General features: G+C 39.7%; 1 protein-coding gene across 3 annotated transcripts in view; it reads left to right on the plus strand.

Annotated features, from left to right (window-relative positions):
- The first annotated feature begins 995 nt into the window (after positions 1-995).
- The window catches only part of RBMS3 (RNA binding motif single stranded interacting protein 3), a 676668-nt gene continuing 656836 nt past the window's right edge, over positions 996-20827 (plus strand). For all 3 annotated transcript variants that reach the window (XM_029940376.1, XM_029940377.1, XM_029940379.1), the window contains exon 1: positions 996-1193. In XM_029940376.1, coding sequence (XP_029796236.1) covers positions 1119-1193 — 75 coding nt within the window. In that variant the 5' untranslated portion in view covers positions 996-1118. The remainder of the gene's footprint in view (positions 1194-20827) is intronic.

Genomic DNA, 20827 nt, shown 5'->3' on the forward strand with positions numbered 1-20827 from the left:
CACTTTTTCCATTTTCACCAGCAAGGGTTGTCCCTCTGCCTTTATTATTAATTCTTTTTCCTTTCTCTTCCCTTCCCCCTTCGTCGTCTCTTCCCTCCCATGGTCTTTGGTGTTTCGTTTAGCCGTGTGGCATACCTTGCAAGTTGGCAAGAACAAAAAAAAAAAAAGAGAGAGAGAGAGAAGGGAGCTCTTGTGTGGGGGGGTAGATGAAGGGAGGGCTAAGAAATAATCCACCGCCCGCGTCTGAGTTCCCCGGGTTCTGTTCCAGCGGCAGCAGCTTGCTGCAAACATTGCTTTGCTATTCGAGATAGCCAGCAGAGGGAATCGGAACTTTGCTTGCAGCAGGGGTTGAAGCAGCCTTTTTTTTTTTTTTTTTTCTTGGAGGAAATACTGCAGCCTTCTGGACTGCGTACGCCGCTCCCTGGAGAGGCTCTCTCGGTTCCACCCACCGGCTGGAAGGAGGGGAAGTGAATGAAAGGACAGGACAAGCCCCGAACACCATGTCACTCTGGGAGGGAGACAGCAGCAACTAAGCTGTGCGAGGTTTTTTTTTTTTTTTCCTTTTTCTTTTCCCCTTTCTTTTTCTTTCTTTTTTTTTCTTTTTTCTGTTTCCTCTTTCTTTCTCTTTCTCTCTTTCTTTCTTTCTTTTTTTTTTTTCATTTTCTTTAAGGTGGGGAAAGAGACAAACAGGAGACAGGAAGCTGATCTGCAAGGATTCGGAGTTGTGCTAAAAGGACTTTGATTTTTTTTTCCTCTCTCTCTCTTTACAAACGCTGGCAACTGACATCACGACAGACAGCCTGGTAGAGAACAAACTGCCTCATCCCAAGTGGACCCTGGCAGCTGGGGGAAGGAAGGCAAGATCTGGAGAGGCTGTGCGTGTTGGTCGTCTTTTCCTACCAATACCCTCGTTTTTTTTTTTTTTTTTTTTTTTTTTTGGTGTGTTTCTTTTTTAAATTCTTGCTGTGTTGGAACTAGCGAGTGGTGGAAGACGAGGGATCTCCGAAGCCTCATCAGTCATCGAGACTGTCAGGAATAGTGGTTTAAGAGGAAGCTCGGCCTGGGGCACTCTACCCTGTTATCCAGTTCCCTGCCTCGGAGATACAGATTCCAGCTACATGGGCAAACGCCTGGATCAGCCACAAATGTACCCCCAGTACACTTACTACTATCCTCAGTATCTCCAAACCAAGGTATGGCTCACCCCACAGGCTGGCAGTCAGTGTGGTCTCCTGCACTTGGGATGGGAAAGAGACAGGCATGTGGATTATTATTTACCTCCCCTTCCCCATCACCTCTTCCTGCTTCTTTGAAATTAGTAACATGCCAAGGGAGTTAATGAGGCAGAGGAGAATATACGAAGAAAGCAAGCAAACCCGGGATTGTGGCTTTCTCTTTTAGGAGAGATACTAGTTTCGCTCGTGGTCCTTTGTTGTTATTTGGCAACATGAAAACGTTCCTGATACCCGTAGTAAAGTCCTTTGCAGATGGACAGGCTTGTTAGAAAGGAGATCGTAACAGTGATTATCAGGCACAAGAATACAATTTCAGGGGCTTTTCTGGTGAGCTGTTCTTTGTTTGTGGCCCTCAAAGGGTTTTTCCCACTGGATAGGACACACGGGGTGGGGGCAACTCAAACTTTTAATCGCTGAGTATAAAATGAAGGAAGGGTGTGGGAGGGTACAGTACAGCTGACTCAAGTCCCTTAGAGTTTGTTTGGGTGTGTTTTTGTGTTTTGTTTTTATTCGCCTTACATATTTTATTTTATATCGAGGATGATCAAGATGCTAGAGACTGAATTTTGGAGCTTTACAGTAGATGTTTTTTACTTTTAGAAGCTCTGTTTTTCTAGAAGCTAGATCCATCAGGAGGCCTGGGTCTTGGAACAGGGTGAAATGTAACTGCTAATAATTGGACGTGAATTGGTTAAATACTTTCATCTTTATGTGTGTGCTCAAATGATCATTACGGGGCCAGTGGCAAGCCCACGTAACTGAGCAGTGGGCAGTGCCAACCGTGAACTTTATCCTGCCGTTCAGACATGAAAGACTCTCAGGTGTGAAATCACTGCTCCAATTTGTCAATTAAATTGGACTTGACTGGGGGAGGGGGGATGTTGGTGGAGTTACCACTTTGAATGCATGGGTTCCCTTTCTATTCGGCTGATATTGTTTTGTATTGCATTAGCCAGACTCCACTGTCTTCTTAATAAATAAATATGCTGAGAGTGAACAAGGCGTGCCTTGAGTGATCTGTGCTGTCCCCAGGACTCGATGATGTGATTAGTGTTTGGTAATTCATGCTGTAGTTAGCTCTTATTTATTCTGTCTCCTCAAACAATGCCTATTTGTAAACCAGACCAGGCAGCAGACTTTCAGAATTATATTAAAAATTGTTGCTTTTTTTCTTTCTTTTTCAATCGCTCTGTGACTCGCCCTGCCCCTCCAAGGTCGACTCACACTGCTTTTTGCCTTTGTGAGCATTTAGTTTGTGCTGCCGCTGCTTAAATAGACCAGCCTCCTGCTCCAGTGCCTTGAGTTTTAACTCTTTGGGGGATTGGGTAGAGACTGCTGCTTGCCTGCCTAAGGAAATGGCAAAGCAAGGACAAGTTAAAAAAAAAAAAGGAAATTTATAGTCATTTCTCATCCCCCAAAGAAACAAAAACAACAAACTCAAGGGTTCCATGAAAAATATCGGACATTCCATCCCTTTTACTCATTTGGCTAAATTTTTCCAAATGTTTCAAAATTCTTGCTTTCTTTTTGGGTCTTTTTTTTTTTTTTTTTTTACTATGAAGTCTATTTGGAAAAGAAACTTTAGATAAAAATGGATGGAATAATGGAATAATTACTTTCCTGCTTGAGATTTCTTTTACCTTATTACTAGCAGGAAATAATGTCGTGCACATTATATTAAGGACAGGATGCTGGATGAGCTACACTGATGGGAAGTGTGTGGTGTGTGTGTGTGGTGTGTGTGTCTGTGTGTGAGAGAGAGAGAGAGAGAGAGAGAGAGAGACAGAGGAAAGAGGGAGTCAGAAGGAGGGAGACAAGGAGAGAGAGAGATTGGGGTAAAGAGGAAAAGTGAAGTGATGGAAAAGAGAGCCTGAAACACAGAGATGGAATTTTAAAAAATCTGTTTTGGGGTCCTGTGTAGTTTAGTGTTGTGTAGACAGGCAGCATCTGGATCTTGTTACTTTCAAGCTAGTCAAAGCCATCAACTTCTGGAACATTTTTAAAGAAGCTAGATCCATTAGGTGACCTGAGCTGATATTTGAGTAATCAGACCAGGGTGGTAGGGAATGGAAGATCAGCTCCTTTGGCTATCCTGGTAGTGCATATTGATTATTATGTTGTAAAATTTTGACAGTGCTGTGAAGTTGTCAAATACTATTCTGTGTCTCTGAAATGACAGACATTAATACCATTCCTGGAAGCTGAAGATGTGAAAACATGCCCTGGTTGGAAACGTGGGCACACAGGGGATGGGAAGGAGGGTCAATCGTGTTTTAAAATGTGGGGTTTCCTGACGGCATGAACACTATGTAATAAAGGACTCTCATGTCCCCATAGACCATGGACACAACTAGGTTATTTCAGCATCGTTTCTTGGCTCGTTTTTATGCTTATATCTTAAAATTTAATCTATAATACTTTTGAAGGAAATACATGCTGCCCATGTTTATTTGGTAAGCCCAGGTGGAATTCATAGGATCTGGTGTCCTTCAAGCCTTGGTGTATAGTTATAATCCGTTTTTGAAATCATAGCTGTTGAAAATGATGCTGATATATAAAGAATACTTATGGGGGATAAAAATACAGTTCCGCGGTTGACCATAAAAGTCATATTCTAGTGACATCATCACTTAATCTGTTGTCTAAATTCAGGTGTTTTCAACTAATCAACAAAAACTACTTGCTGACATTAGTTTGGGTTGGAGAATCTTTATGGGATTGTGAAAGAACGAAAAGGTTTACTATTTATTGTATCCATTCGGAAAGTGCAAAATACTGACCCTTCTCTTTTACTTCCTATGTGTATTAGATACAGCTGCTGTCTTGCTACTATAAAACAAAATGAAAGTAGGATTTTTAAGTACATGGAAATGTTTCCATTTGCTCAAATGCTGTTAAAGTTTTAGAAAAGCTTGGGGCACGTGCCTGCCTTCTCTGTTCCTCTTCTTCCCCATCACATTAGAACCAGTCCCTTAACTTTGTTGCTTAAAAAGAAAAAAAAATAATAAGACATTTATGCTTTTCTCCCTTTGAATAATTGTCTAAATGCTTAAAATGTTATATTAGAAAGAAATGTACCTGTAAGGTAAATGAAAACCAGTGGCTGACTGGTAGCCAGCTATACCCAGTCACAGTGTTCCTGAATGCTTACCCTCCAAGACCTCACATTCAGAGTTGTCATTTGTCAATTTTCTTTTGGCCAATTTTCTTTTCCTCTCGAAAGGAGCACTTTCAAAAAGAAACATTGGTTTTGGTTAAACAGTAAAGAAGAAATCTTGGGGACATGTTATACTATTTACATAAGAGACCTAGCTGGATTAAAAAAAAAATCTTCATCAAAACAAATTTGCTGTTTGAAGGCCACCCAGAATACTCAGCAAATTTTAGAGAATGGGAACCGAAAAATGGCTCCTTAGCTTAATGATAATGTCTATAATGATGTTTGATTGAGTTGTAACCTAATATTTCTCAATGATTTTGTGGTAGCCACTCAAAGCAGCTAACCTGTCGCTCTTGCACTGTGAGAGCCAGGGTGAATTTTGATCTGAATGTGAGGTACTTTGGGGAGGTTTCTTGGCAAAACGACTTTAGTCAAACTAGGAAAGCGAAAAAGAGTGAAAAATGGTCACAGCCTGGTGAACTGATATTTTGCAGCGTGAAACAGGTATTTCTCTCATAAGTGATACTTTAGAAACTTTCATCATCTTCTCCAAGAGTCCACAGCAAGCTCGTCCTGCCTTCCGGTTCCCTCCCCTGACCAGGTCACACTGCCTTTCCACCAGCCTACTGCCTTTCCTTCTTTGGCCATCCACTTCCGCTGAAGATCTTACAGAAATGGGTTCAGACGGTGGGACGCTTACAGGGTTTTTCTGGCTGGTGGTATTCAGATTGTGTTCAGAGCATGGTGTGAAGTTGGGGTCAGGTGTAAGGAGTAATTCATCAACTGCACACTGATTTCAGGCTGAGTTTCTAACCATCTGCAACCTGGACAGGGGCCCATCTCTCAAAGTCTAGCTAGAGCCCAACTGATTGTGCTATAGAAAGGGCAAACACTTGAAACACAAAGGACTTAAGGAGAAGGCAAAGGAGGAGAGAGGCTCCTAAGGGGCAAAGGATCTTCTCAAAGATGTAAATGTACAAATCCTTCAAAAGCAAAACAGAACAACCCCTTAACATACTTCTTGCACATGAAAATGTAGAAAATCTTGCAGAGGGAGGGAAGGAGTCTAGAATTTCCTTAGTACTTCCTGCCTCAGATTTGCATTGATAGCCAGAGTTGGTAACTTGCCAGTTTTAAAACAGCCTTGAAAACTCCCAAGTTCTGTTTGCCTTTGAAAGGCTGAAACACACAAAACTGGTTTTCTACAAATCTTCCAGTGGTAGAATTTTTAGGTACAACCCTAAATATTTCTTTCACTTTGGAGGGGGGGGGGAGTAATGTGATAATATGAAACTATGATAAATCTGACCCCATTTTAGACTGCATACAGTTTTAACTGGTTTTAAATAAGCGAAAAATAGTTACAGGGGGCCACCCTCCATTTCTAATTGTTTTGTTTTCTTTCCTTTCCTCGGTTTTTATCATCATTGGGCTTGTCTTTTCTATAATATAGTCATTGTTTCCCTAAGTTTAGTGTCTACTTAAAAGGAGGAAATATGTCAAAAGTTCATGTGTTTTTTTTTCTCCAGAATCTTTCCAAATTCAAAGAAAACCTCATGTAAGTTTGTTCTAACAGTATCTTTCTAATGCAGTTTCCTTTCACTTTCTCTCAATAACAGAAGTATATAGCTCAACGTTATTCCTTTGAAGTAATTAAAGCTTTTAGACAGTTGGAGGTAGGGGTGATTTGCAGGGAGGAAGGCAAAAGGGAAGGAGGGGTGTAAGTTCATTTCAGGTCTCTCTGGCTCCAGGAATTCTGGAAAGCCTCATTTTTGCACTAATGTGATTTTTACACAATCCTTTTTTGACATTATCAGTCTTTTTGGCACAGACAGCGCTCAGTCACAATTATGCCCGTGCCAAATTCTAAGAAAGCCGGTCTTTTCCTTTAAGAGAACATCTTTTTAGCTTCGGACTTCTTATTCAGAGTCAATGGTTGATGTTTATCCAAAATTGGCGTCGAGTACTATGTTAAAATTGTGTTTTGTAACAGTCTCATAAGCCACAGCTGTATGTGATTAAATAGTGTAATATCAAAAGCATGTGAGAATAGACTTTCTTATGCTATAGCTTTTGCGCAGCAAGGAAGCCGATGAAAGTGCAAAGGTACCAGTGTACTTATGTGTTGTAATACCTGTGTTGAGGGTCCGAGATGTATTCGCGATGTATTTTTTGCAGTAGTGGGAAAAATGCTAAACTGTCTTGGACAAGATTGAAACATACACTTTCTGTAAATGGAGACAGACATATAATACCAGTTTTTAGATAGTGCCATTTAATTAGAAACCCCGTATTTCCTGAAGGATCTGAAACCAGTGCGATTGGAAGGGGTTTCGTGACCCCCCAGGAGCGCATGTTCAAATAGCCAAAGTGAATTTCCCGTTTCTGTTTTGGAACCATACCCTTTTTTTACTCCTGCTTTTTTTGTTTTTTGTTTTGTTTGCTTTTTTTGTTTGTTTGTGTTTTTTTGTTTTTTGCTACTTTAATCTGTGGAACTATTAAAAGCATATTTTCAGGCTGTTTATCCCTAAAGATGATGTGGTAGATAACAAGGACCAGTAACTTAGAGTAACATAGGTCACAGTTTTTAAGACATGCAAAAATAGAATATTTGGTTTTGTATGCATATTGCTTTTTGGTGGCCAGTGTGAAATAGAACAAAATTACCCAAAGAGACACAACTTTTGGGTCTATCTCTTTATAGTGATGTCATAGTAAAGAGATTTTTGGGTTTTATGGGATGTTTCCCTTCAGAGTTTCTACAAAAGAAAAACAACTACTCATGAAAACTATAATCTTGCAGTGCCTGGGTGGCTCAGTCGGTTAAGCATCCAGCATCGGCTCAGGTCATGGTCTCTCGGTTCATGGGTTCAAGCCCTGCATTGGGCTCTGTGCTGACAGCTCAGAGCCTGCTTCAGATTCTGTGTCTCCCTCTCTCTCTGACCCTCCCCTGTTCGTGCTACATCTCTCTGTCTCTCAAAAATTAAAAAAACATTTAAAAAATAAAAGAAAAATATAATCTTGAATTTATTAGAGATTGTAAATCTATAGGATACTAATACTAATAAAAAGATTTATTGGTAAGTCTTGGTTTTCAGGGCCTTGAAAAAGCATATAGGGGTGGCCTTTGGTTTTCAGATTTCAGACACTAGAAAGCAACTTGGAAAAGATAAAAAGAGAGGTTGACAGAGGTTAAGTTGGATTCTTTTTTTTTTTTTTTCATGTTGATATAGGCAGAGTATTTGTTCACATTTAAATTTTAGTGGTTTTTTTTTCATATAGAGTTGCTGGTCAGGAAGTATAAATATACCATGTGGAATAAGATATATGAGTAAAGTTTTGTAATTCAGAACAATTACCTCTAATGGATAACAAATTTCAAGAATATGGATAATAAATGATAGGACATGGATTCTGGTTTTGTTTTGTTTTTGGAGGAAGGGAATTCTCTGAATTGTGTGTCAGTGAATTGGTTTCTAGGTCAGGTCCTCTAAGATCTCTTCCAGGCTTAGCATTCGTGACTGACTTTGAGATAAATGAGCCTGCCTTGATGCATTCGTGGTACTGGGAGATGACCTTGGTTCTGTGCCATTGGTGAGTTTTCGTCCAGGCCCCCATTGCTTTCTCTAGAGCAGATCAAATAGTACTTTGCCGACTTCAGTGATTTGACAAATTTAACTGTCTGCATCCTTTGGCACATCTAAACCCGGTGCACTCCATCACCTGGGAGTGGGTGGAGAGCAATTCCCAGAGGTGGGATGCAATGACAGGCATTGGTTCATCATGGCCATTGCTGACTTTGTTGTGGTGGTTCAAGTTTTCTCCTTTGGGTAAAATTAGAGCTCCTCCAAAGACTTGATGGTGACAGTGGGATGCTTTACTTTTCTGCATTTAACTTCTTCCTCTCTGCAGGTGGTATAAGAACTGAATGGTTAGGCATATGTTTGGTCTAACCAGTTGGGGTAATGAAGGCAGTAGGATTGCCTCATTAAGGCCCTGATAGCCCTAGTTTTATGAATGAAACCTAGTTTTAGGAGGAAATGACAAATCCATTGATTGAATACTACTTCTTCAGGAGTTTGAATCTTCGAATTTCTGAGTAGTAGCCTTTAAATAGTCACTAGAGTATGTGGTACATGAAAAAAGGAGTAACATCTTCAGGACACATAAGCAAGACCTCTTTTTCTCACTAGGTACCCTTTTTAGTCTCCAAAATGTCCCTGTTAGCTGACTTAATGAGAGTTTGTGGAACCTGGAATTCTGTTTTTATGAGTGATAACCAAATAGAAAAAATAAACTTGATTTCATATGTAGTCAAGGCAATCCTGATCATGCCCTAACCTATGTGTGGAAAGTAAGGGACAGTGGAAGAAAAAACAAATCTCTCGGTCTTCTAAATATTGGTAGTAATGGTTTTAGGTATTGACTTTTAATTTGTTTCAGAATTAGCTTTTCTATCATTATATTGTAGTGTTCAGAAATTGGTAGATATCACACTTTACAGGTTAGATGGAGATGGTCTTTTGGTTATTTCATTCTCAAGCTGAATATGGATCATGTGTAGAATTTAACGAGGATTTTTGAGAAGTCTTTCTATTTTTATCTCATGTACTGGTGTCTATTTATCTTAGTCAAATTGCTGGTTGATGACGATTTAATGAAAAGGAAAATGGAAAACAGAATGCTAACTATCTGGGCTTCTGGAACTGGTTAAGATACCTTAAAAAGCTTTTCTTATGTATGTGAGTCTTAGTAGAAACTATTACCAATGTCTATAAACTCTCATGTTGCCCCTTTTAAAACTTATCACTCACACAAATTGGATAGTGGCACCGTGAATATAACTTATGCTAAGGGAACTTCACATTCAAGCAAATATACTTTGATACCCCCAAGTAGTTGTGAGTGGATGAAGTATTTGAAGGAGTGTATACAAAGCTTGGAATAAAATGTCAGAGATTGTTTCCTAGTGTACCAAACAAAAAACCGTACGATATACCTGTAATGTTTACTGTCTTCTCAGGAGATGAGAAAAACACATTTTTTTTTTTTTTTTAACATGGTGCTAATCCCTTGAAGGGCTGTGGCAGCTCCTGAATTATCCTTGGTCTTGACTTTCAGCCCCTAGGCCTCTTGTCTGTTGCTGTCCATTCCAATTCAGACTTGAACCATTAGAAAGAAGGATATTGTGCTTCAGTTTAAGGCAGGGAATTCTAAAAGAATAAAATTCTGATGCTCTTTTGAAAATATATTCCAAAAGATTAACCACTGCCTTTAAACTTCATTATTTATCTGTTAGGACAACTTGACTTCATCGTAAGTAACAATGTCAAATTTCTCTTCCTGGCTTGTTCTTGTTTTTGTGTTTAACTGTGTTAATAGGCTGGGAAAAGATGAGGAAAAAAAAATCAGAAGGGATAGGTCAATGAACATGGAAGAATTTCTCTCCCAAGCTTAGTGGCTTCCTTTAACAATGGGAGATGTGAGGGTTCATTTTAAAACCCCCATATTTTCTGGCCAGTCTTGGAAGCCTCCATCCCACAAACTAACACACATATTAAAGGGCATTCATGTTCCACATCAAAATAGATTTTTTTTTGGCAATAAAATATCTAAAGAGGTGTTATAATTTTGCTGCCAAAACTCTACGAGTGCAAGTAAATAGATCTCTCTTTGCTTGTGAACTTGGGGCTGTCATCTTGCATACAGGAGTGTTCTAGCAATGTGAAAAAAAAAAAGTAACATACAGATTTTCTCGAGCACAAAGATTATCAAAGGACTAAGTAGAACAACGGATAGAGTAGACAGTGAGTAGTGTTTTGTTGACATGTAAACAAATGTTTATTGTTTTGGTTTCATAGTTTTCTTTTTAGTTTGGAGGCAACGCATTTTGTTCATCCTGTCGGTGTTTTTGTGGGTCCCTACAATGGTCAGAAAGCCTGAAAAGCTGGCCATATCTCTACCTATTGTAGCCTTTTGGCATTTAAGATATCTCTGTATTTTAGTAATCCCAAATTTCCGGGGCGGGACATGTGGTAGACCAGCACAGTGTATCGGAAAATTTCATTAACATTCTTTGGCTGAAATATGTCAAAAGCAGACACATTGGATTGACCTCTGGCAGCAAGGACAACCGAGAGTTCCAGATCTGGGTGCCAGGTTCACAGAATTTTTTCATTGTGCAATTGGTGGAATTGTTTACCAATTGGAAAGATAAAGACCTTGAATGTAACAGGTGTTTCCCTGGGCTTCTGGCTGAAGGGTACAGACAGGAGGCAAATCAGTGGCATACTATGTACTTTATGGCATAATCTTTCTAAATTCTTCTGTCTGGAAATTGGGTCATGGTTTTGCTGCATGTATTAAAACTGCCACCTCCTGTTCCTCAGGGTCCATGGTTAGTCACCTTAAATAACTTCTTTTGGTGTGCACAGGTCCCTCTTAGCCCTGTGGAATCCATGTGCTTCTTAAAGAACACATGTATTTACATGTGTGTGTGCTCTGATCAGATCTACCATTACGTGCACTGGTGTTGGGCGTGCTGAAGTTATGTCAGCCCTGAGCCTCACGGATGGCTTCCTTTGTATTCCTTCTGGCCCCAGTAATACAAGACAATCAGGATCCCAAGCCTAGGGCATGCTCATTTTCTCCCAACTTGAGAAAGACATTTTTTTTCTTTCTCTAACTTCACATATACACCCATACCTAAAAATTCACTCCCTTCCCCAGTCTTCCAGGAAGAATTCTCATCATCACCCCATATTTGGATTCTCTACCTAATTATTCAATTTTTCTTCCCAGGTCTCTGGCTAGATCTCACTGAATTTCATCAGCAGATTCAGTGAATCCATTTTGATTTATCTCTCTCGCATATAACATGCTTACACACTTCTGGAAACTTTAAGGATTATTTCAGTGGTTCTGATATTCACTGAGGCTAAATGACCACGGGGAATGTGGAGAGACAAAGTGGTCTCAAGGTGACATATATCTGTTCTTTCCATATCTTTTTTTTTCTTTTCTGTTAATTGGTAGCAAAAAAGGACAAGTCTCAGTGAAATATAGGTAACTAATAATTTTCCTTTCTTTCAAAAGTATTGTACCTTTTCATGATCTGAGATATACTGACAATATATTATATATGTTAGATATTCACTCTCTTTTCCCTCTTATTTTTGATAGCATCTTTTAGAAATCTTGTTGGTCAATCAATTCTAATTCCCCCCCCCCAAATAATTTCATGATAGTTGTTTATACTACGAGAATTCTAATGATCTTCAAAGCATTTACGATGAGGCCATCAACAGCATGGTAGAAAAAAATGGCAATTCTACAATTTTAATTTAACTTGTGATTTATGAGAAGCACCAAGAAAGAGAAAACAAAGAAAAGAAGAAGCAGAAATTAGAAAGGCTAAGATCTTATTCCACGTTTCAAATTTCTGGAATTTGACCGTTTGTTTTCCTTTCCAAAGGCAAACAATAAGAGCTCTTTGGCACGGAAAATATAGTTTACAAATCAAAGAACCCTCTTTAGGGAAAACTGTAATGTGGACATAGAACTTGATACGGAAGAGTCATACATTTGAGGCTTCTGGTGTCTTGTAGAAAAAAAAAAATCAATGCCTGTGAGGACAAACTTAGTGCTTTGTTTGGGTTTTTTGCATGTTGAGGCACTTAGTATAAACCTCTGAGCACTTGCTTTATTTGTTCTGACTGCCCATCTCTAATTCTCAGAGAGAACCTGGATCAAAGCTTTATTAATGTTTCTGACTGGAAACAGGTGTGTTGTTCAGAAAGTCTTTGGAATCAAATCTTAACACATATTTAGGAATGCCTGTATATAAACTGTTTGACATCCATCCATAGTTAAAAATATAATCAGGAGTGAAGCTCATGATGTGCATTGTTCAGTGTGGAAAGGATCTGGCTTTGAGAGGGGGAGACAACAGCATAAATGTTTAAACCAGCAAACCTGTACTGGCATGAGGATCACACAAGGCAAGGTACTCACCAGACAGAGTGCTGCTCGTGGGCTGTGAACCGCCCGGAGATCCGCGGAGGGGTTGAATTTAGGACGTGTGTGCAACCACTCTCTGACGCTCTGTGCTCCCAGCACACGCATATGGTAGAGTCCTGGGTACGGGTGGAAAGAGAGTCGGGTTTCAACATGGTCACTGAGGGGTTTAGGTCAGTCAAGGTCCAAGAAAGATGAGCTATAATTATTAGTCATGGGCCATCTTTTCTGCCAAGTTCATTTCCCTCACATCCCCATTCCTGTTCTGTTTAGGATGGCTGTCTGGCGTGACCCTGCTTGTACGTTAAGTAGTCTACATTTCCCAGCCTTTCCCAGACTGTCCCTCCTGGTGAACTAATTCTTTTCTTTCTGTCCCACAGCTTCATTCCACTTGCCCGTTTCTGCTCACTCCCCTCCGTCTATCTCAGGTTTACAGCTATGGGTTTATTTGCATTTCTTGCCTCCCTGCCTTTAGCTGCTAAACTTCTGTGTTCTCCTTCTTATTCTCTTACTTTCCAGTCCTTCTTGTCTTTTTTAGTTATCGACTCCCCCCTCCCTCCCATTTCTTTCCACAGTAGAGTGGGAATGGGTTTTGACTTTTTTCCTTCTGTGCTTGGTCATAAATTTATTTTTGGCTTTTTGAATGTACCTTTACTCCTCATATCTGTGTCAGGATTAGTCTGAACTTCCTGTGGACTAGGACCATGGGATCTCCATCTGTGAGTGTCCTGCAGTGGCCAGTAAGTGCCTGATGCAGACTGAGTACATAATGAAAGGTTTTCAGAATGCATTAGTCTATGTCTTGCAAATTAGTCTGTTGCTGAAAACCAGAGTTGCTTAATGTCATCTATATCTGTGACACTTTGTGTCAAAGGAATTTTGTGTATCAGAAGTAAGTCTTGTTAAAGCACGTTTCTTTACATACACAGAGTGATGCAATCTCTCCCTGCCTCACCCGCCTCCCTCCCCATCCCACGAAACAAGCAGGCCACCAGGCTGGGCACCCTCGGACGGTTGGCTGGAGTTGGTTTACATCTCTGGCTAATGGGACACACTACAATAGCAGAGGTGAGCTAAGCCAGAAACTGCAATAGAAAAAGGAAAGAAGAAAAAAGGGAAGGAGAAGGGAGGGAGGAGAAGGAGAAGGAGAAGACGAAGGAGAAGGAGAAGAAAAAACGCACAGGAAAACTGCCACAGCGTTACATTCCAAGATGCTGGCAAGAGCATCCAAGTATGTGCCAACTGAGGGAGGGGCCGAGTGGATTTCAAAGGCAGTCTGAGTAGCCAGTATTTGGAACTTGGGGCTGAGAGTCAGCAAGTAGGTCAGGACTAAATGGTAGTGATGGTGGTTTGGAGGGAGTAAGAGAGGCCATTCCTGAGCAGTTGCCAAAAATAGCAGCTTGTATATGCGGCTTCCTCTCTTGGGTTGGCAGAAAGTTGGACATATCAGGAGGTGAACTTAGCCTGAGGGGATAGGGATGGATTGAGTGTTAGACTCTTCTCATTGTCTGCTTTACTCTTCAGAGGATCTTGAGTGTATTAGCCGTGTATCATCTATCCACGCTAAATAATGGTCCACAGCAATGCTGACATGACTTTTTTTTTTTCACTCAAAATTGGAAAAGACCACTTTGAAGATCAGGTAAGAATGACAAATTCCTATTTTGGAAAGAGAACTCTATACATCTTCCCCATACAATTAACTAAGGAGGCATAAAGATATGTCGAAAGTAATGATAGATGATATAAGATAGGATTTTGATGTTAAACTTCAAAGCCTTTCTCACCAAGGAATGTATGAAAACAGTAACCTAGTTGTGGTTAAAGGAACACACTGTGTTTTTGGTTTGGATGCCTCCTGATTTTTCCAAGTTGTCCTGATTCTCTTCTGTTTATGTGATTTTTTCCCCCTGTTTCTTTGCATCAAGGTTCTCATTACCATTTTCACTAAATATAGTTTCTATATATGTAATTCCTCAACACGTTGTAAATTTGTCTCTTGCAAGGTAATCCTACTTATTTCACCTAATGAAACCATTCAAAATGTAAAATAAATATTGGTAATCTCTTTCTGCACAACACACCATTCTGTCAGAATTCTCAGAAATAGCCAATATTAATAAGAAAGTCAATGTGTTCTTCTGTAGCATTGTTTATGTCTGTGCAAACATGCAATCATATCTGTGACATATGAGATCACACCAAGTAGGTTATTTTACTTCTTTTCTCAATAAATTGCATACCTTATGACATTTTCACCAAGTCATTAGACTTACATCATTTTTTTTTTGGTATTTTCAGGGTAATTGTTTCTAGTGCATTTGCATCACATGTTATGCAAGCAATATTCATCGATGGGCATGACTTTTTTGGTCACTGTTTTGTCATTATGAATAATGCTATAGAATACGTACAAGGTCCTCATTTAAATTTTGAAGGTAGAATCCACGATCTTCTAAACAGTCTTCCTTCCCTTTAAACACTTCCTTTCAACACTGAAAAATGTCTTGATAAGTCCCTCTTACTCAAGTATTGCTCTCTCTGCTTGGATTCCTTCCTTCCTTCCTTCCTTCCTTTCCTTCCTTCCTTCCTCCCTCCCTCCCTCCCTCCCTCCCTCCCTTCCTTCCTTCCTTACTTGTAGTTTATTGTCAATTTGGTTTCCCTATTACACCCAGTGCTCATCCCCACAAGTGCCCTCCTCCATGACCATCACCCCCTTTCCTCCTCCCCCATCAGTCCTTAGTTGGTTCTCAGTATTCAAGAGTCTCTCAAGATTTGCCTCCCTCCCTCTCCCTTAATCTTTTTCCTCCTTCCCCTCCCCATGGTCCTCTGTTAAGTTTCTCCTGTTAGACCTATGAGTGCAAACATATGGTATCTATCCTTCTCCGCCTGACTTATTTTACTTAGCATGACACCCTCGAGTTCCATCCACCTTGCCACAAATGGCCAGATTTCATCCTTTCTCACTGCCATTTCTGAACCAGAGGCCCTGCATCCTGCAAGATGGGCCTGCCCCTTTTGTGTTCTGGTGTTATAATCTGCCTCTTATCGTGGGAAGATGAACTTCCTGACTGAGGTCTGAGCTGCAAGAGAATCTCTCCCATTTGGCAGAAGCAGAAATGTTTTATTTTCTTTGTGACACCATCCTTGGGATCCCACCAGGGGCCTGGGATCCCAGACAGCTGCTGGGATCGGCTGTCCTACCATTTCAGTACTCTTCAGCTACTTTTTGTGGGTTATGCTTGTGTTTCAGGCTAATTTTCTTTGTCTGCTACCTCATATTCTAAGTTGAAGAAACAACAGCAGACAACAATAGCTTTCAGCAGCCCAAATCTTCCTATTTGATTAGAATCCCAGGCAGTTTCTGTCCCAGAGTAAAGGACAAGGGTTTGGGCATCAGGATTTTTCTTTTTACGTTATTGTCTTGGGAATACAGCAAACTGTATTTTGTGATAGCCCTTATCAGATGGACTTGTTTGGTGCTATTTGACCATAGGGGAAATGTCATGGTGCATCAATTGAGCTGGAAAGAGTGACTGTGGAAAACCTAATAAATCTAGGGGAAATCTGATTTTATTTTATTTTTCCCCTGTACTTGTCCTGTTTCTTACTTCGAGTATCAATTTTAATTAAAATCAAAATATGGCAAAAGAAAGAATAAAACACAAGTTTACCTATAGAAGATGCCCGGCTGGGCTTATCTAGAAATATTTACTAACTAAAATGTGTCTAGATGGCAGTAGACCATAAAGCTTCACCATTTGCTCACCTACCAGAAAAGTTAGACCAAGAACACATATTTCTAATAATGCTTAATTCTCTTCCACATACTCAAATTTCATAGAACTAATTACACCTTTCAAAGGTTGATGGCCAGGATTCATGTACTTCTTTGGAAACGTAGGGAGTTTTCCTAAGCATGAAAAAAGTCATGTTCGGATGACTTTTTCCTTTCACTGTGATGTATGTGAGGTGGGATAGGGGCCTTATAGTTCAATATACCAGAGCCGATTTAGCATTTTCCCGTTTTACAAATAGAATTCTCACCATTTTTCACCCATGCCTAAAAATCAACAGTGCACCATACTTCATATAGATTTAGTGGAAGTAGAGGCATGTTAACAAAATCTGTAAAAGGAATTCAATGATCAGAGATGACAGCAGCACTCTGGTTAGGTGAAAAGACTCTAAGAGTGCTAATCCTGGTTCTCCAAGGCTTTTATTCTAGAACTTGTTTTCAAGCCATTTCCCCAGGGTTTCCTTACCTTTTCACATTGCAGATTCCTGCCATTTCTTCCCATCGCAGGCGTACTTAGTTACTGGATAAGATGTCTTGACGATCAATATTAGACTCCTAGTAATGTATTTCAATGTCCTGTAAAGAATGCCAATATATTAACATATTATGAAGATGATAAAATATAAATAAGAACCATTAACTCCAAGAGATTGTTATTAGTGATAATGGTATGGAGAGGGTGACTGAAAGGCCCAGAATTGACTTGATGCATGAGGATAATGGAGGACGCATCCTTGCAATAGCTCAGATCAATGCTACTCATTGAAACATTTCTTTGCACTTCCATTATGTTTCTCTGGCATCCATCTCCACAGTCAGCTGGATTGAAATCATGTAGAGAGCTCCGCTTCCAATATTTCTCATACTTCTTACATGAACTTTTCTTTTTTATTGTTGTTTTACTTTGGAAAGCAGTGCAGTCCTGTCTCGGGGCTCCATAGGAAGCTCACCCCGCAGTCTGAGATGAATCTATTGGGAAATTGTCTGGTTTTTACATTGCTGTGTTTCACAATACTTGCACTTTCCTCAGTTAAGTTCCCAGGATGCCTTTTGTCCCCTAAAGTAACTAAATTAGAGGAGGGAGCGGGGCGTTACTTTCTTACAGCCAGCTTACAGAGTATAAGCCTATGTTTCAAAATGCTTTTGGTGAGGTCAGCACTGGCTCTGGGTGTGGTATTGAGTTTTAACTAAATTTTCAAGAGTATTCATTGGGGGGAATGGAAGGGCTGAGTTTTGTTTTACTTTCTCCAGCTGACATTGTATCTTCAAATATCGCTCAAACTTGTTCACATGTAGCATCACTAAACTTGAATTTTACCACCCGTTAATCTTCTAATTCCAGTGGCCATGCTTGCAAGCTCTCCATGCACAAAACCCAAGGACCATCTCAAAGGTCTTTAGGCTGTGGGATCCTCAGTCCTTGCTTGGCATACAGTAGGTGCTCGATAAATATCACTTAACTACATGGAAGTCCCTGTTCCAGATCCTGAACTCTGATAATACTGATAGATACTCTCTGGACACCTAACCATTTTGTTTTCTTCCCTTTGACATTTCGCACTAGCTACCAGAGAAAAAGAATCCTTGTCTGCTCCTTCCTTCTATTGCCTTCTGGTCCTACCACACTGACCCGCACATAGTCAGTGCTGCTCAATATTTACTGAGGAAAGAGCAGATGGGTTTAATTAATTAAAGAGCCCTTAATTGATTTTATCATTTTTGGGAAACTGTAATGAAACCCACTCCATACTTATCTGTGTTTCTCTTTCAGTTTTCTTCTCTGCTTTTTAATTTCAAAATAATATTTTGCTTTCAGTTCCAAAGGCACTGACATAAAACTAGGGAAAAATATAAAAATGAAATTCTCCTTGAGGTGTTTGGCGTTTTTCCCGCCTGTAAAGTATTTGTTTGCTTCTCACTTATTCATGTATTTACTTTCATGTCAATATTGACTTAACGAAAAAACCAGAGCACATTTGTACATTTGAGTACAAATGTAACTGAATACATTTGCTTTCTCCTATACCTTTGTGTATTTTCCATCTGTAGGAGTTTTGGAAAAGAGAGAAATAAGGTTTTTGAGTATGAATTGTTGAATTACAGTATCTTGTAGTCTAGTTCTCTGTTCATTTGTTTCATATCCTAGAGTTATAATTTTTTATGTTTATTTATTTTTGAGAAAGAGAGAGAGAGAGACACACACAGACTTCGAAGCAGGCTCCAGGCTCTGAGCTGTCATAACAGAGCCTGATGTGGAGCATGAACCCACCGACTGTGAGATCATGACCTAAGCTGAAGTCGGACACTTAACCAACTGAGCCACCCAGGTGCCCCTCATATCCTAGAGCTATTAAAAAGGGATTTGGAACTTGGAATTTCGGAATGAGAAATAAAATATATCAATCCATGCATCATGTTCATGGAGTTCTTTCTTTGGTTGGCACTGCATAGGTAGGCTGGTTTGGACAAGACAGAAGGAGGCTACAATGTTATTCTTGCTCTTCCAAGGTTAATGTATTTGAGGAAACAGAGGAGACACATAGCACAGAGAGAGTAATTAAATGCTAAATTGTGTGACATTGACTCAAAGTGAAGAGAAACGATGAGACTTGTTTGGGCAAGAAAAGCGTCTTAGAGGGTGTGCCTGGGTGCCTCAGTTGGTTGAGTGGCCGACTTCGGCTCGGGTCACGATCTCATGGTTCATGGCTTCAAGCCCCGTGTCCGGCTCTGTGCTGACATCTCAGAGCCTAGAGCCTTCAGATTCTGTGTCTCCCTCTCTCTCTGACCCTCCCCTACTCATACTCTGTTTCTCTCTGTCTCAATAATAAATAAACATTAAAAATAAATAAATAAAAATTTAAAAAAAGAGTCTCGGGTCAGTCTTGAGGTGGACAGAGGAATTGGATATTTGGCATATTGGTTAAAGTTGGGGAACGATGGGAGGCAGTCCCTGCTAGGATAAGGCAGAACGCTAACGTGGATCTGCTGTTGGAATTGGGGGCAGGACGGGGGTAGACAGGCTTAGCTGGACCAGAGAGTCTGAGAGGGAACAGTTAAAATAGCCAGAGGATAGTCATTCCAGAAAGGCCTTAAGAGGTCAGGAAAGAGACAAAAGTGAATAATTATTTAATCTTTGTACAGGGAGTGGTTTCATGAGCTTCATCCCAAAGGCATAAACCACAAGTGAAAATCATGACAGATTGAAACTTCTTTATTGTTTTTAGGACATCCCTGAATTTTGACTAGAGAATTATTTATAAATTTTCTACCAGCAAAACCCTACCATAATGTGCAATAATGAGCAAATAAGTACTGGTGTAGAAAAAGGTTTGCAGCTTTATACTGCAAAGGTTTGATAATCTAAATATAAAATATGCCCCTACTGTTTACTCAATAGGAAAAAATAAAGAAAAGGAAAGTATTCCAATAATAAAAGGGACACAAATTTATAAGTGAAGAAACAGAGCTAGCTACCAAACATTCAAAAGATGTCACTAATGATCAAAGATATGAGGGCTAAAATTACAGCAAGATATTATTTTCACCAGCTAGATTTTTTAAAAGTTAAATATATTCTAACAAGCAGGGTAGATTAAGGTGTAGGGAGACAGCCACTCCCACACACTATCCTTATCAGGGAAATAGGAACAGGTAATGAGATTTTAGGTCTGTCTGACATAATGGATCAAAGGCCTTAAATATGTACATGTCCTATTATATAGCAAGTCTAATTCCAGAAGTACCTGCCCAAAATATGTATGCACAAAAGTACTTATTACAGGATTGCTTTTAATGGAGAAGATTGTAAGCAATCTAAGGGTCCATCAACAGGGAGTATATTCCATAAATGATGTATTATCTTCACAAAAAACCACTAGGCAGCCATGAAATCAACGAATATGGATATATTGACTAGAGGAAATGATGTTGTTAGGTTTTAAAAACTATAAATGTGTTATCATATGGTTTCAAACGTAGCTTTAGAATCTATGTATATGTGTTCATGTGTAGGTTTGTGTCTGTGTTTGTTTGTTCCAAAAAACCCCAAATCCAAAAAACAAAAAATCAAAGGAAAGGTTTTGTCTGGATTTTTGGAGTTATAAGCATTTTTCTTTTTCTTTTAAAATTTTTTTAATAAAGGTCGTTCTATATTTTTTTAGAGGTTTATTTACTTTTGATAGAGACAGAGCATGAGTGGGGGAGAGGTAGAGAGAGAGAGAGAGAGAGAAAGAGGGAGGGAAGGAGGGAGACTCAGAATCTGAAGCAGGCTTCAGGATCTGAGCTGTCAGCACTGAGTCCAATGCAAGCTTGAACCCACCAACCATGAGATCATGACCTGAGCTGAAGGCAAACACTTAGCCAACTGAGCCACCCAGATGCCCCTAGAGCTATAAGCATTTTAAGTATTTTGAATATGACTTGATGATCATTGCAAGTAATTAACACTAGAAATTCAGTTGTTTCCAAAACGTGATAACAAACTAAGAGAAAGTCAAGCAAACAAGTAAGGATCTTGATGCAGTTAGTAGAAGAAAGCTGTTGGTACAGGAGCTAAGACTGCTTTGAGTTGATTCCTGGTATTTTGCAAGATGCCATGGAGCAGAAAGGTTACCCTTA

This window comes from Suricata suricatta, chromosome 5, assembly GCF_006229205.1.
Source record: "Suricata suricatta isolate VVHF042 chromosome 5, meerkat_22Aug2017_6uvM2_HiC, whole genome shotgun sequence".
NCBI lineage: Eukaryota > Metazoa > Chordata > Mammalia > Carnivora > Herpestidae > Suricata > Suricata suricatta.